Source organism: Parasteatoda tepidariorum, chromosome 9 (genome assembly GCF_982258835.1).
Source record: "Parasteatoda tepidariorum strain Cologne lab strain chromosome 9, Ptep-v5.0, whole genome shotgun sequence".
Lineage (NCBI taxonomy): Eukaryota > Metazoa > Arthropoda > Arachnida > Araneae > Theridiidae > Parasteatoda > Parasteatoda tepidariorum.
The window spans coordinates 92,155,775-92,170,911 of NC_141763.1; the positions used below are offsets into that span (position 1 = coordinate 92,155,775).

Genomic DNA, 15,137 nt, shown 5'->3' on the forward strand with positions numbered 1-15,137 from the left:
AAAGTATTTTTTTGGCGTCAGCTCTACGTCAACTTTCCGCTGACGCCCAGATAAGGCGCTAGTTCTAAGAAACCAGGCCTTGAGCTAACAAACCAGTATTTTGTTGGCGTCAGCGCGACGTTGACGTCCCGCTGACGCCCAGATAAGGCGCTTGTCCTAAGAAACCAGACCTTTATTTTCTCTTGTAGACGTAATGGTCCGCATAAGCTTCCGGAGCAACCGGAACTTATTTCTTTTTTAATGTTTTTACTTAAGCTGATTCAATCATCGCTGATTAATATGAAAAATTCATTATTAGGAAAAATACATAAAAGTTAAATAAAGGTTCGTTGAATACATAAAATTTAAAAAAGAAATAAAGGCTCTTTGAATAAATAAAAGTTAAAAAAGAAATAAAGGTTCTTTGAAGTGTGTTTGAAGTGAATTACAGAATAAAGCTCTACACTATTTTTTTTTAACACGGGCTATATTTGTTTCTACTCAGTGATGAAATAAGGCCAAGGGCCCATGTTATCCCTCTCCTGAAATTTTGAGTTTAAAAAAAAATTTATAACCTCAACAAAAAAACTTCTCTGCATATATTTCTTAAAATTTTTACAAAAATACTTTTCTATCCAATATATACAGTATTCCTATTCTTTAAATTTCAAGATTTCATCAAGCGTAGTTTAAAATAAAATTTGTACTTTCCCATAATGTAATGTAAAATTTAAGGTAATATCTAAATAGAGAAACATGACTTTTAACACCAAATAATTCAAATTCGTGTGTGCTATATTTGACATATAAAAAATAGAGTTACTTTAAACCAGAGGTGGCATTTTGTGTGGCACACCAACTCAATTTTAATTGAAAAATAATAATTTTTTACAAAAATTTTTAATATAAAAGAATTAGCTGAAATTAAAACAATACAGAAATCACATTAACATTTGTATCCTTGTAAATTTTCTCCTTATTATTTGCAATTGAAAAATTGTCTCATTTAAAAAAAAATTAATTAAATGTAATTTTCTGTATATTATTTTCCTGCTCATTCAAATGTATAAAAATGATGAGCAAAAAATTGTGATTGATTAAATGTTAGCCATTGTTTAAATTTCACTAGAAACAATTCAATTTTTCAAGATTTTAAAGATAACATCTGTCATATTTTCTAACTTGTAGCTTAATTTGATCTAGAAAAAAGTTACTGTACGTGTAATAATTCAATGAACAACATTAACACGGTAGCACTTATTGACTTGACATAAAATTTATATTAATAATTGCCATGCTCAAGATTTTTTATACTAAAAGTGGTGCACGAGTTGCTCAGTGTTGACCACCCTTGCTTTAAACAATTATACTTCCTAAAGAAAAATAATCAGTAGATTAAGATGGCTTGGCCATATCTGGAGAGGTCCAGAAAACAACGCAGTTCGAATCGCCACTTCTAAAAATCCTTCTGGATCTCGGGCCAGAGGAAGACCTCCAACTAGATGGTTGGATGACACTACTAAAAATCTCAAAGTAATAAAGATTAACTATCGGAAAAAAGTCGCCATGGATAGGAGGCGTTGGAGGCTACGCGTGGTTGAGGCAGCCAAGGCCTGTAAGGGGCTGTCGTGCTGAAGAAAAAGAGGAAAGAAAAATAAAATAAATGAATTTTCATTTTAAGAAAATTTGATGAAGTAACATATCTCTTGTTTTCTTGTTTGCGTGAATTGAAGGTATTGCTTTTATTTAAGAATGAAAAAAAAATATTTCCATCATAAAATTAAATTTTTTGAAGAAAATTAAATTTCTGTTACAAATTGACAATAAAGCCACATTTTGTACTTCTTTTAATGTCATATCTAAAAGTTACAAGTTTTAAACTGTGCATGTTTTTAGAATGCCATGAATAAGTAGTATATCTGCGAGGTAAATATATCTTAATTTAATATTTAGCTGGTAGAGATCAGTATCTTTTAAAAACTTAATTGCATTTCATATTTTAAACTTTAAAATTACTCTCCAGAAAGAGATAAGACAACTGAATATTATTATATGACAATTTTTTATTGCTCGCAATAATAGGAAAAGTTCATTTCGTTTTAATGAAACAAACTTTTATTTCCAAACAGCAAACGTTATCAAGATAAGAGAAAACGCCAACAATGTTTGGAAATCTAATGCAAATTTGCTTGAAATCCTCATCACAAAAAAAAGCTAAAATAAAATAGAATTGCACCAATAAAAAGCTCACGAGAAGGGACAGCACAAATAAAAAACAGCATAAAAAAAGACATTCCGCAAAAACAGGTTCAACTGTATAATAAGTAAGTTATTTAATAAGTAGTAATACTTTATTTACGTCGCTCTAGAGTAGCACAAGAGCTATTGATGATGGTCTAGGAAACTTCATTGAGGAGGATCCGAAGACATGTCATTGCAATTTTCTCTGCGAAGGCGATGGCTCCCCCACTTTGGTAGTTGCTTGAAGTCAAGCACTTTAAGCTGAAATGGTTTAATGAGAGCCGATACCGCTCTCCCTCGGTCCCATCGAAAATTCACCGGTCTCGGTGTCCAAGGTGGTCACCCACTTGTTCTCTGACCGAGCCTTGCAGTCAGTTCTTTTTAGGACTTCCTTAAATAAAGCATCACTGGCTACGGTCAGTGTGCGGGTGGGGGACCACTTGGATCAGTCTGCATAGGGACCGAAGGTGTGCGGTATTGGTCCTCGTTAAACTGTGCTACCGTAAAGTGCTCGATTTCGCGCGCAGGTCGTCGGGCTACCGAAGCGGGGGTGCCATCCCCTCCGCAGAGGATCAAAATTGTGATGGCATGTCTTCGGATCATCCTCCGGGATGTTTCCCAGACCGTCGCCAATAGCCCATTGTGCAGCTCTAGTGCGACGTAAATTAACAACTACAACAATAAATAAATTGTAATATTTTATCTGCCCTATGATTTAAATTGCAGTTATATTTTCTAATTATTATTTTTTGGAAACTAATAAGCGACTGATTTAAAGTGTTTTAATCAGAGTTAAATTAAAAAAATTGATAAATAATTTTCAAACGTTACATTTTAAGAGAAAATATCTCTTTAATGAGTTTTATAATTGTTTGCAAAAAGTTTTCGATTCGCCAGATAAAAATATACAAAAAGTGAAACTAACACTGCGCTACGCCAAGTTTCGATTTGCCATTATCGGTTTATTTCTGTTAATAAAGATACCTTTAGTTAAAAGTTAAGAAAAAAATACAAAATAAAAATTGAGATTAGATAAAGCGTTAATCAGATTTCCAAGCAAATGTTTTGAAAGTCAATTGTGACGCGTTACTTTCAAGTCGTACGCAATATAAACCTGCTCGATCGGTTTTTCGAGTTTATCTTTTCTTAAGATATAATTTATAATTAAAAAAACTGGAAAAAATCGATAAGTATTTTCAGTTTTTATCGTGGGAAACTTGCCACTGTAGCGTACAAGTTACTTGTTTTGATGTTGATCTTTGCTATCTTTGCATTGTCATCGTATATTTAATGGTGCTCTAACTTGTTTAATTCAAGTAAATTTCAAAATTTTATATTTAAAGTGTAGATCTTTTATAAAATTATTTATTTTGAAGCAGAATTCATATAAAATAAGTTTTTTGAGTAAGTAATTTGATTTATCAGTCTTGCCAAATGTATTTTAAGGGGGAATTTTGTAGTTTTACTGTCACTTTATTCTATGAAGTTATATTACCTTAAAATATATGTCAAATTTCAATTTATCCTAATTTTGTTGAAAATTTCTCATGAATAATAGAAAAGATAACACGTGCAGAATATTTTTACTTTAGGTTGTTACAGTTTTTATTATAGTTACGATAACATAATTTTTAAGATACATATCACGCAAAAGTTGCCACTCAAATATGTTTTGAAGATTAATAAAAACATTAATAATTATTTATTGATGTTTATATATTTGTCACTCGTTTTAACAACTCGTTTTTTTTAATACTGATGCAAAATTTATGTGTGTTTATTCAGTTTTCATAACTCTAGAAATGATTGAATAATTAAAGTAATTATTATGAATTACTAATTAAGCTGTTAATAAGTTTAATACATGTTTCTTAAGAGATTTTATAAAGTTTTAAGATTAAGCATATTTCGTTTGGTTCAGCAATTCTTTTTGTAGCTAATTTATATTGATAGATAATATTTTTTTACATGTACATGTTGCCTACATTCAGAAACGCATGTTAACAATGAGCATTGGCTATTTTAGTTACTATCACTGATCAATAATGTCCCTGTTTTTTTTTTTCACAAACATTTAAAGTGGTAACAAAATTTTTGCTTTAACGATTATAATCACAACAACAAACATGTAAATTAATCTTATAATTTTCCTGACACAATGACTAGCATCTGGCTTGACTTAAAATTTTATTTCAGTACCAATGTAAATGTTATAGGTAAATATAATTAAATATTTTCTGTTTTCTTAAGGAACTGCCACTTTAAATGTTTACTTTAATTTTTATTTCACTGTCACTGTAAATGTTGTGAGTTGCAACAACTTCAGGATTTGTAACTAATGCTTTTGCTTCTTTTATCATAGGCGATAATTTTCATCAATTGAGTATAATACAATTTTGTACAAATTATTTTTTAAAAGCTAAAGTATTTATTTTTCATGTTGCTCTTACAATTCCTAATTGTTTATTATTTTATAATTGTTTTCATAATTTTGCATTTTAGTTTATGAAAACTCTATTTTTGTATAAGCAGCTTAGAAGATTTCCTTCTTGTTTTCGCCCATTTTTGAGCAATTATCTTTCTAACAAAAGAATAGTGGTAAATTTTTTTCACTCATCTATTTATCACAGTTGCAAATCGACATCCCTCAAGCCTACAAAAACAGTGAGTTTTTTTTTATTTATGAATCATTTTGGATTAAAATGCAAGATATTCATATTAATGCTACAAAAAAAAGAGTCTTAAAAATTATATAAATAAATAGATGCGTTGAATTCAAATTAACAAGAGGTGATTTGCTTATTAAATGGGGACCCCACCCTGAATAATTCCAAAAAAAATTTATTGCATTTTTCGAATTTTTGTACCCTTTCTAATGACTGTCTAAAACGATTTCTCGGTACCTAACTTCGTTAGGAAGTTATACAGGAAAATAGAGAGTCATCGCTAAGCAGGTAGAAAGGCCCGCTCGGCCAGATTAGGAGGGTCGACATTCTTTTTGTGTCTCATCCATTCTGTTGACTGTATATAGAAACTTATTGTAGGCATTCCATTTATCGACCATTATATATATGAAATTAAACGTTTTCCCCTACCATAAGTCAAAATTTTAAACGCTTTTTTCTCAAAACGCTGTTTTTTTGACTTGGTCTAGCATTTTTCTCATGATCTATACAACGAAATAAGCTGCTCTTTATTTTAAATTGCGTAAAAATATATTCTTTAGAAAGTAGCATAGGATTTTTTAGATATTTTTATATTTCGATTTTATATTAGTATTTTAAGGAATATTTTTTTAAATGAAAAACGAATTAAATGATTAAGTTGCCGCCATTTTGGTAATTTTGTGAATATCAAAAAACCGCTATGCTACTTTTTAGATAATGTCTTTATGTTTCAGAAAATCTAAACAAAATTGTTTTCCTATGTTGTTTCAGACTTCTAAATCCATGAGGCCAGTGAGGTGCTACTTTTTGATAACCAGCCAAACACGGAGCTGCCACCAACTTATTTTTAATTATTTTGTGAAAGAAAATTTTTTAAAATAGACTTAAATTGTAGCTAAACAACATAAAAAAACAAGGAGTCTCTGCATTGTCTCTATTACTTAAAAAAAGTTCAAGAAAACGGTAATATTTTACCATCTCAGGGTGGAGTCCCTTCTTAAGTTAAGATGTTACAAATAATGTTTTTTTTTGGGGGGGGGGGGGCGAGAAAAAAAATCTAATATTTCAAACATCAAAATTCCTGAGCCATAGCATAAATGTATTTATAAAATGAAAGAAATACACTAAATTTTCCTATTTATTATAGAAGCAAATGAAAAACATATTGGAAATATTTTAAATGTTTTCCCCTTTCTATCACGTCAAAATGTGACATCTGGGTTGTGAGTAATTAAGTTTTGAAACCAAAATCATTGGGTTAATTAGAATGAGGCCTTTGATTTTTGATAATAAAGTCACAAAAGGGCATATGACAACAGGAGGTAATAAGATATGGCACAGTTGGAAAGGAATGAAAGTGGCATCTAGGGATAATTTCTCCATTAAATAAAGTTGCCATTAGTTTATTCTGCAAATAAATGAAGTAAGACATTTAAATTTTCTTTTTTTTATATTTAAAAATAGTAATTTAGCCAAACTTAGAGATTTCATTATCTGTGTTTTATCCAAAGATGTATTTTCTTCCGTTCACTTTCATTATACATCATTTCTGTGTTTATTGTTTATATATTTTTAATAATTGTTTTAATTTCAACAGAAATTGCATTAAGTTTTATTTCTGGACACTCTAGTTAAAATTATCACCGCACCCTTGATTTAAAATGACAAAATTTTCGTAATATTTCATCTTTATTTTGAATTATATTGCATGGTTATATAATTCACTTAGTATTTTTAGGAGTTAGGAGTTCTAGATCCATCCTGGAAATTAAAAGCTCTATCTTGCATATAAAATAAAGTTTATGATAGTTTGATTTTCTATTATTAAATTTCTGGGTATTTAATTTTTCAGATTTCTCTTGTATTTTTTTTCAGATAAAATTTTCCAACATTTATGCTTTTTTTTCTTTTGCAGAAAATGTCGTCTCAGTTTATATATCCAATAAATACTCCAATTGCTTTATTGGATTGTACAGAGTCTTTCAACTCTTTATCTGAAAAGGAAAAGTTCTATGCCCATTATTTATCTAGAGCAAGTTGGTTTGGAGGTCTTATTGATTTACCCCAGGTACATAATTAGATTTTTTTAATATAAAATCATTGTTTACCGTTATTTTTTTGTGTTACAAATTATTTATTGTGTGTTTTTTTGTAATGTCCTTTTCGTTTTTTTATAGTTATATTTTATGTCTTTATTTCTTTTCACATTTCTTTATTTCTTTTTACATTTCTTTATTTCTTTTTTATTAAATTATCAGTAGCATAAATGTAATTTGGTATTTCACTATTGTTTTCCATGTTCATGATTGATTCACGATTGACGTATGATAATTTAAAAAATTTTAAAACCAATTATGCTACTTTAATGCTTAAATTATATTTTGAGTTAATCATTTGGCTCAATTTATCTTATAAAAGGAATGAAATCAGAAGAAATTTTTTCAGAGCTATTGTTTCTGATTGTCTAGTTTTTAAAATTGATTATTATTATTATCATTTAATATTTTAAATTAACTAAAAATTTGACGTAATTTCTTTTGATATATCTTTTGTGACACATTACTTTGAATACTCGTTTTTAAGCTCCTTCATTATAATGTGAGTTTTTGTTGAACAATTGGATGATTTATTAATGATTGGATGGTTGAATTATTTAATTGCATGATTATTGGATAGATGATAATACAGGTTTGTGGTTGGTATGAAATAAATGTGTGCTTCATCACTGATTGTTTTTTTTTCTTTTTTAACAAAATGTTTTTTATCCTATTTCATAATGGTTACATTATTCAACTTTTTTGAAACTTAAGTTTCTTGGCCTATAATTCTTAATTTGAGTAGAAAATATTACATTTTTATTATTATTTGTATGCAGTATGCAATTTGATAATTGTAACTACACTGTTTCAGTTAATTACTAATTATTAAAAGCAATACAAATATATAAATAACATATAAGTTACTTTTGGTGAAAATGAACTATTAGGTGAAACACCAAATTTAATTTGTGACTCGGTAAAAGTTTTTAAACGAGTGAGTAAATAGTTATAATAAATTTTATTCTGTATAGAGTTATGTTCATTTAATTCATATTTTAATAAAATAAAAAGGCATAAATTGTGTCTTAATTTTTCTGAATTGTAAATGTGAATTAATTAATGAAGAAAGTTAAACTTTTCCAGTGATATTTTATTTATCTTGTTCCTATTTCTTATGGAATAAACTTTGTGTGTTGTTTATCAAAAGTGTGTTAAGAGTTTTTCTAATTTATACTTTTGACATAAATGATTCAGCATTTATTATCATCAAATTATTGATAATTTGATTTTTATCCTGGAAAATTATAACAAATAATGTATTTGGCATACATTTTAAATGAACATATTATTTTTCCAGACTTCTTTGGAGAGTCCATTAATTTTTGTGTTACTTCATAAGTTGTTCTCTATGCAACCTATTCAAGCTTTGAAAGAAATTGCTTTGAAAGAATGTGATTTTAATGAAGATGAGTTCAAGGTGACATTTTTTACTATTGCTTTACTTTGACTATATGAAAAAAGTATTTTCTTTAAATTTCATAAATATGTTTATTAAGGAGGAGTTATTAAGTTTGTTTGTTATTAAGTACATATCAAGTTTGATAGTTTTCCTTTTTTTTTAAAATTTAGGCAAGTTTTTTAAATCTATATTTTAAAGCCGATGATTAATGAGATTTTATTTGCTTACCATTCAGTGAAATCTTTTGGCTTAGTTGTAAAAACTTTCTTCAGTAAACTTAAAAAGTTTTATTGTGATAGAATTATGATAGTTTAATCATCATTTATTAATGAAAATTTAATGGCTATGTTTAAAATTAAGGAAAAAAAATATATGAAATTTTTTTTTATATATTTTTGTTGTTGATATGTAATGATACCTGAGTCCTATTTGTTTTTGCCCAATTACATACAATTCTAAACTTAATTTGTCTTTTTTTTTTTTTTTTTTTTTTGGAAATTTTTTTTCTTAAATTTATTTCTAAAATTAAAGATTTATAAGCATATATAGGAGAAAAATTCTGTCAATGCTGCTAGTGATAGTTTTTATAAAAAAATTATAGCTTTGCATTATGATTCCATGTTTTAATAATTTCCATATCTTTATGTTTGTAAACTAATTAAATAATAACTCATTTTCAATTATTTCTTAAATAGTTCAATGTACCCTTATGCTATTCATTCTACGGTAGTGGAATATTTAGATATTTTGCAGCCTTAGCCAGATCTAATAGATTATGATTATGAGACCCTAAGTCTTAAAAATGAAATTGTAAAAAATAATTTTATTGTCTCATATGAACTTTATACATCATATTATGTTAGTCCTTATTGCTGCCTTACATAAGTCCTTTTTTCCATGTAGTTAAAAACTCAAAACTACTTTTAAAAGCTAAGCAAAAACATAACAGAACAAAGAATTGAAAACAATAAAAACTGGAATGTACCAATAAATTAGATATTTTTTGAGTTAAAGAAAATACAAATCATAGCACCTTTTTGATCAAATTTCCCAGGGAAAGAGGAAAATAGATAACAACTTAAAGAATGACAATTAATCAACTAAAGATCATTGATAAATCATAAAACAAGGTAAAACTGTTAATCATTAATAGAGTAAGAGGCCATCTATGATGAAAGCTGTATGTAACAACTTAAAAAATGACAATTAATCAATTAAAGATCATTGATAAATCGTAGAACAAGGTAAAACTGTTAGTCATTAATGCAGTAAGATGTCAATCTACGATAAAAGCTGTGTCTAACAACTTAGAAAAGGAAAATTAATCTATTAAAAATCATTGATAAGTCATAGAACGAGGTAAGGTTGTTAGTTATTAATACAGTAAGATGCCAATACATGATGGAAGCTGTATGTTCCAAGTTGGAGCAATGAATAAGTAAATTATCAGACCTCAGGTTTAGTTTGGAAAATAAGATACAATGACCCTATTACAAATTTTTTGGCTTAAAATAAACACTAATTCTTTTAAAAAAACTTATCAAAAGAATTTAATTAAGTATTTTAACACAATATAGGTTTTGAAATCTAATGAAAATGCTTTTCTGAATAATAAAGTTGTATATATTTGTTTCTTTTCTTTGTTTCTAGTTTTTATCACAATTTTTGTTTTATGTAAACTTTAAACCTATCAATTTTTTTCAATATATCTAACATTATTTCTATTAATTTCTCAGTTTTACGTTAGCTTCAATTGGTTCTACTTTATAAATAACAGTGTCTAAAAATATGTTCTATAAATATGTAAGCTTATGGAAAATATTACTTTTAAGTTTAAGTCATAAATAATTTATTAATATTACTTTTAAGTTAAGTTAAAATAATATTACTTTTAAGTCATTTTCCCCAAAAATCACCTTATTATTTATTAAATAATTTATAAAATTGAGGAATAATTTGTGACATTGAAGATATTTAAAGTTTAAGTATTTCTTACTTTAGGTAAGCAAATGATTTATAAATTATTAGTTTTCTTACTTTTTGAGTTAGCTCATATGAACTTCTACTTAATTTTTTTAAACTTTTACTATTTGATGTATTAATAATTAATAAGTAAAATAACTGATGAGATGATGTTTTGAAGCTAGTATTGTTTTCAGATATAAATCATAACTTTTTTTTTTCTAAAATTGTGCAATATTGCATCCATTATGTTATTTTTACTTGCTTATTTTCAAAAATATTAACTTTTGCTCAGCTGAAAGTTTCTTATATTTTAATTATTTTAAGTGATTCAGTATAAAAAAACTCAAACATTTTTAAATTTCCAAAGCTTTCAAAGACGACATATAAAAATGTTTTGCACGAACTGTGTAATCATTAAATTTTCATTTAAAAAATAAATGGCTCAGATATTTTGTAAATTTTTTTTTTTGCATGAGAGTTAGTAATTTGAAATTGATTGGTGTGTTATACCAATCAATTAATTTTAATAATGTATTACACATTTTGTCATAATAGTTTTTACTTTTTATTTTAGGCTTTTATTATTTATTCTTGTGGACTAATGTTCAGCATGGGCAATTTTAAGAGTATGGGTAGTAAATTTGTTCCAGATTTACCCAAGGTAATTAAATTAATTTAGTTTAAATGTTGATGTAGTTTAAATGTTTAAATTAAATTTTGTTAGTATTTTATATTACATAGTTATTTTACATTAATACTTATTTTCGTTATTGCATTAAAACTTATTTTTTTGAACTCTTTTGGCTTTTGTAAAGAAGATTTAATGCTCAGTATGTTTTCACTAAATATTATACCATTTATATTAATTAAAAAAAAATTTTTTTTATGTAATTTATTTATTTTCCTAAATTTTAACCACTTTTAATTGATAGAGACCACTTTACAATTAGAAAAAGATAATTATTTTGCTTGACCAAAGAAAAGAAAAAAAAGGTAAAAGGGTCAAATATTTTTCATATTCCTTTCCTTATTCTTCTAACATTACTTATTTTTTAATTTCTGCCAATTATCTTTATTAATAAATTATTTATTAATAAATAAATTATCTCAATTAATAAATTTGATTTGATAGACTCAACAAAAGCTTGCTTATACAAATATCTTATTGCTTATACAAAAACACCTTTTGCATTCCTATTAATCTCTACTGTTTACTTGCATTGTTGGAATAAATAATATTTCATTGAGAAATATTATAATTTTATTTAATAAAACTTTTTCAAACTTGAAGGTAACTATTTTTTAGTATTTACTAAATAGTTGTGAGTGTTACACTTTTATATTTGTTTTATTTATTTAGATTAGATTATAATAAAGATTTTATTTTTTTTTTGAATCAGATTAAAAATATTTTTGGAATATTGCTAAATAATTGTGTGTGTAAAAATTTTATATTCACCTTGTATAGAAATATGCATTTCTTAAATTAACTGTTCTGCATTAAAGTTGCATAATTAACTGATATAACTTTTTCTTAATACTTTTATGAAAAACTTAAAACTATTTTTTATGTGTTACTTTCATATAAAGAATGCCCTTTATTCTAAAATATATAAATTTGCATTCTATGTAAATGTGTGCATTCATAAATATTTTCTTGTAAAACTATTTCTAAACTTAAATATTGATGTTTTGATCAATTTAAGTTTGTAGAAAAGTTTTAGTTACCTAAATGCAACCAAATAAAATTTATAATTAATTCATAAGTTTGCTTCATGTGACTGTTTACTTTTAGTTTAGTTAGTTAAAAGAATATTGAAAGAAACAGCCAATTCTGTCCTCCAAATTATACCTTTGCTCAGTGTTTAATTTTAAATTGACGTGTTTTTTTTCTTTTAATATTTATATTTCCCCCTAATTTTTATTGTTATTTCCAAGTATAAAGTTTATATTTTTTATGTATTCTTGATTATAATTCTCATGAATTTTAATAATGTAAATTACTAATAAATTTATATATATATGTATATATTGATAAGTTTCTTAGTTTCTTAAATTGAAGAATCAGCTGTCAAATTTTATGCATGAAACTTAAATTCTAAATAATTATTTTCTTAAGTTACATTTTTAATATAGATTGTTTTTTTGAAAAAAGGGAAGAACCTTATATAATTTTATAATTTGTTTCAATTTTTTTTTTTCATTCTACTGATGAAAATGATGTTTAAAGTTACAAAAATGTTTTAACAAATATTATTCACGTTTGTTTTTTAAAATTTTCTGTGTTAAAATTGTAAATAATTTCAATCTATAATTTTTTCAATCAAAAGGAGAAATTTGAAAAATTGGTGCTGGCTAGTAGCTTTGCCAAAAATTATCCAGAAAGAGTGACATTTTTGTTATCAAGCTGTTTCAAAAAGATTTACTCTCTTGATGATTGTGACATCCAATTGAATTTTCCAGATATAGTAAGCTAACTTATTGTTTTTTTATTTTTTATTTTTTTAAATTTATGCAATGTGTGATATTAAGTGAATTATTCAAATTCTTTTAATTTGAAGTTGTTATGACTTATTCAATTTCAATTGGTCTGTATAGTCTTGTATGTTATAAATTCATATAAAAATTAAATTCTGAAAAATGTTGATAACTGGAGAAAAGATTTACTCTTTTGATTGTGACATTCAATTGAATTTTCTAGACATTTCAAACCAACTTATTTGCTTCTAAAGTTTTTTTTTAAAACTTATGTATGTAATGCATAATATTAAGTAAATGATATTAAGTGAATGCAAACTCTTTTAATTTGAAGTTGTTATAAATTATTCAAGTATTTCAATTGCTCTTTTTAATCTTGTATGTAAAAATGAAATTCAGAGATATGCTGATAACTTAAAGTTCAGTTTCCAAAATTTTGTGAGTATGTAATATTATATTGAGGTCTGATGGCTAAATAGTAGTGCTTTGAACTCCTTGCAAAAGGTCCAGAATTCTACTTTCAGACCGGCCATGATTGACTCAGTCTTTCATCGATTCAAGGGGGCAATAATATGATTACTTAGTATGCTTGGGAATTAAACAATCGCCTTCCATGTTTGGCTGACCACCCCACTGGAACATTTGCTTCTGCACCCCAGAGCCTGAGGTCAAGAAACTGGGGTGGGCACTATAGGCCTTTGCCCTTAATAGGCTGTCGTGTGACTTAGTTCATTTTAGCAGATTGTGTGTCCCCTGATGAAGTGTTGTTTTTACTAACATGCATATCGTCAAAACTTTTTTTTTATCTTTCCAATGACCAAGGTTGCAAAAGACCACTCACCACAAAGGGAGGAAGAAACAACAAAATAAACAAACACAAACAAACATGGTGAGAAAAGTCTATGAACTCAATAAGTCTCTTGCGCGTCAGTAACGGTCACATAAAGAGACATCCCCCAGTGCCAGACGGAGACGAAGGTAGTCCGCATCCATCTCAGCTTGAAGGTCACAGAGCATACAGAAGCAACATAAATCCGATGGAGATGTTTGAGGAGGAAGTCGTGTCCAGTAGTCAGTCGAAACTCAGCAACTGCCTTACGTCTTGGCCACATACGAAGATCTTTGAGATTATACCACCAGATCTTATCAGAATTTTTCTCAGTGTATTGGTTTAAAGTGAGATCCGTCATCTTTTTCTTGATTAGATGCTTGGCATTGGTGAGAGGGACAGCTTTCTTTGATGTCTGTAGGATAGAAGCTCCCTGCTTAGCAAGATGGTCTGTTAACTCATTACCAGCTACACCACAGTGTCCCGGGAGCACCCCACAGGCTGAGGTCTTCAAAACTTCGTTTTGCTTATTTTTGGTTTCGAACTTTTTATCTAAATTGTTTATGCGAGACAAATTTGGCTTTTAGCGCTTTTCCATTTTAAGTTATTATTTTAAAGTTTTATCCTAAAATTTTTATCTTTAAATTTGTTTAAATCGATTTCATACCTTGATTAGTTCAATTTAGTCAGTAGTAAAGTATCAGATGAGTGGTAATCTAACTAGACAGGCAATGAATTTAATAAGTTTTGAGATTTTTCATAAGTTTCCTTGTGATAATCAATTTAAACAAAAATATTAATGTTTTTGAAGAAGTCTTATTCAAGGTATGTCCATTAATTTCTGGGCGTATCAAATAACTTCTTTAAAATATCAAGTATATTACGTATGTAAATATTTATTATGTTTTAAAGTAACCTCAACTGCTTCTACTCTCTTTTCAAAAAAGTTTCAGAACCAACTTTTAAATTCTTTTTGTTTAGAATACATTTTAATTTTGATGTTTATCTTTTCTTAATGCATTCAACATCCATTATCTTTGTGTCTTTCACAAATATTTCTCAGTTTCGAAAAAAAGAAGTTTGCAACAGGTTATACAAAGAGTATGGTATAAATGATACATTTCTACCATCTGTGAAAAAAATGTTGATGAATATAGTTTAAGGATGTTAAAAGCATTAAACCTTTAAAAACCGGAATTTTTCACCTATTTAACTTGGTTAAATTGATATGAAGTCAAGGAAAATATATTACTTGCTGCAGTTAGAAAAATGTTAATGATTTTTTACCAAAATGCTTTTTATTGTTTTAAAGTTTTACTGGATTTTTTTTTATTTATGAAAAATTTAACTTGTTTGTTTCTATAGTTAATTTTGAACGATAAAACAATTTTGATTAACTATATTGTTTTGTTTTATTCCTAGAGAAACTAAAACTTATCTTAAACATTTAATCATTCATGCTTATTTTGTAAATTGTTTTG

General features: G+C 27.0%; 1 protein-coding gene across 6 annotated transcripts in view; it reads left to right on the forward strand.

The window, feature by feature from the left end:
- The window catches only part of LOC107453556 (dipeptidyl peptidase 3), a 58,475-nt gene that overhangs the window by 15,139 nt on the left and 28,199 nt on the right, over positions 1-15,137 (forward strand). Inside the window, exons 1-6 of one of the 6 annotated variants that reach the window (XM_043052011.3) lie at positions 3,117-3,624; positions 4,723-4,884; positions 6,802-6,954; positions 8,283-8,402; positions 10,924-11,010; positions 12,680-12,817. In XM_043052011.3, coding sequence (XP_042907945.2) covers positions 4,726-4,884; positions 6,802-6,954; positions 8,283-8,402; positions 10,924-11,010; positions 12,680-12,817 — 657 coding nt within the window. In that variant the 5' untranslated portion in view covers positions 3,117-3,624; positions 4,723-4,725. Of the gene's footprint in view, positions 1-3,116; positions 3,625-4,722; positions 4,885-6,631; positions 6,723-6,801; positions 6,955-8,282; positions 8,403-10,923; positions 11,011-12,679; positions 12,818-15,137 lie in introns of those variants that run through there. The other 5 variants (XM_087152348.1, XM_087152351.1, XM_087152350.1 and 2 more) reach the window with 5 other exon arrangements.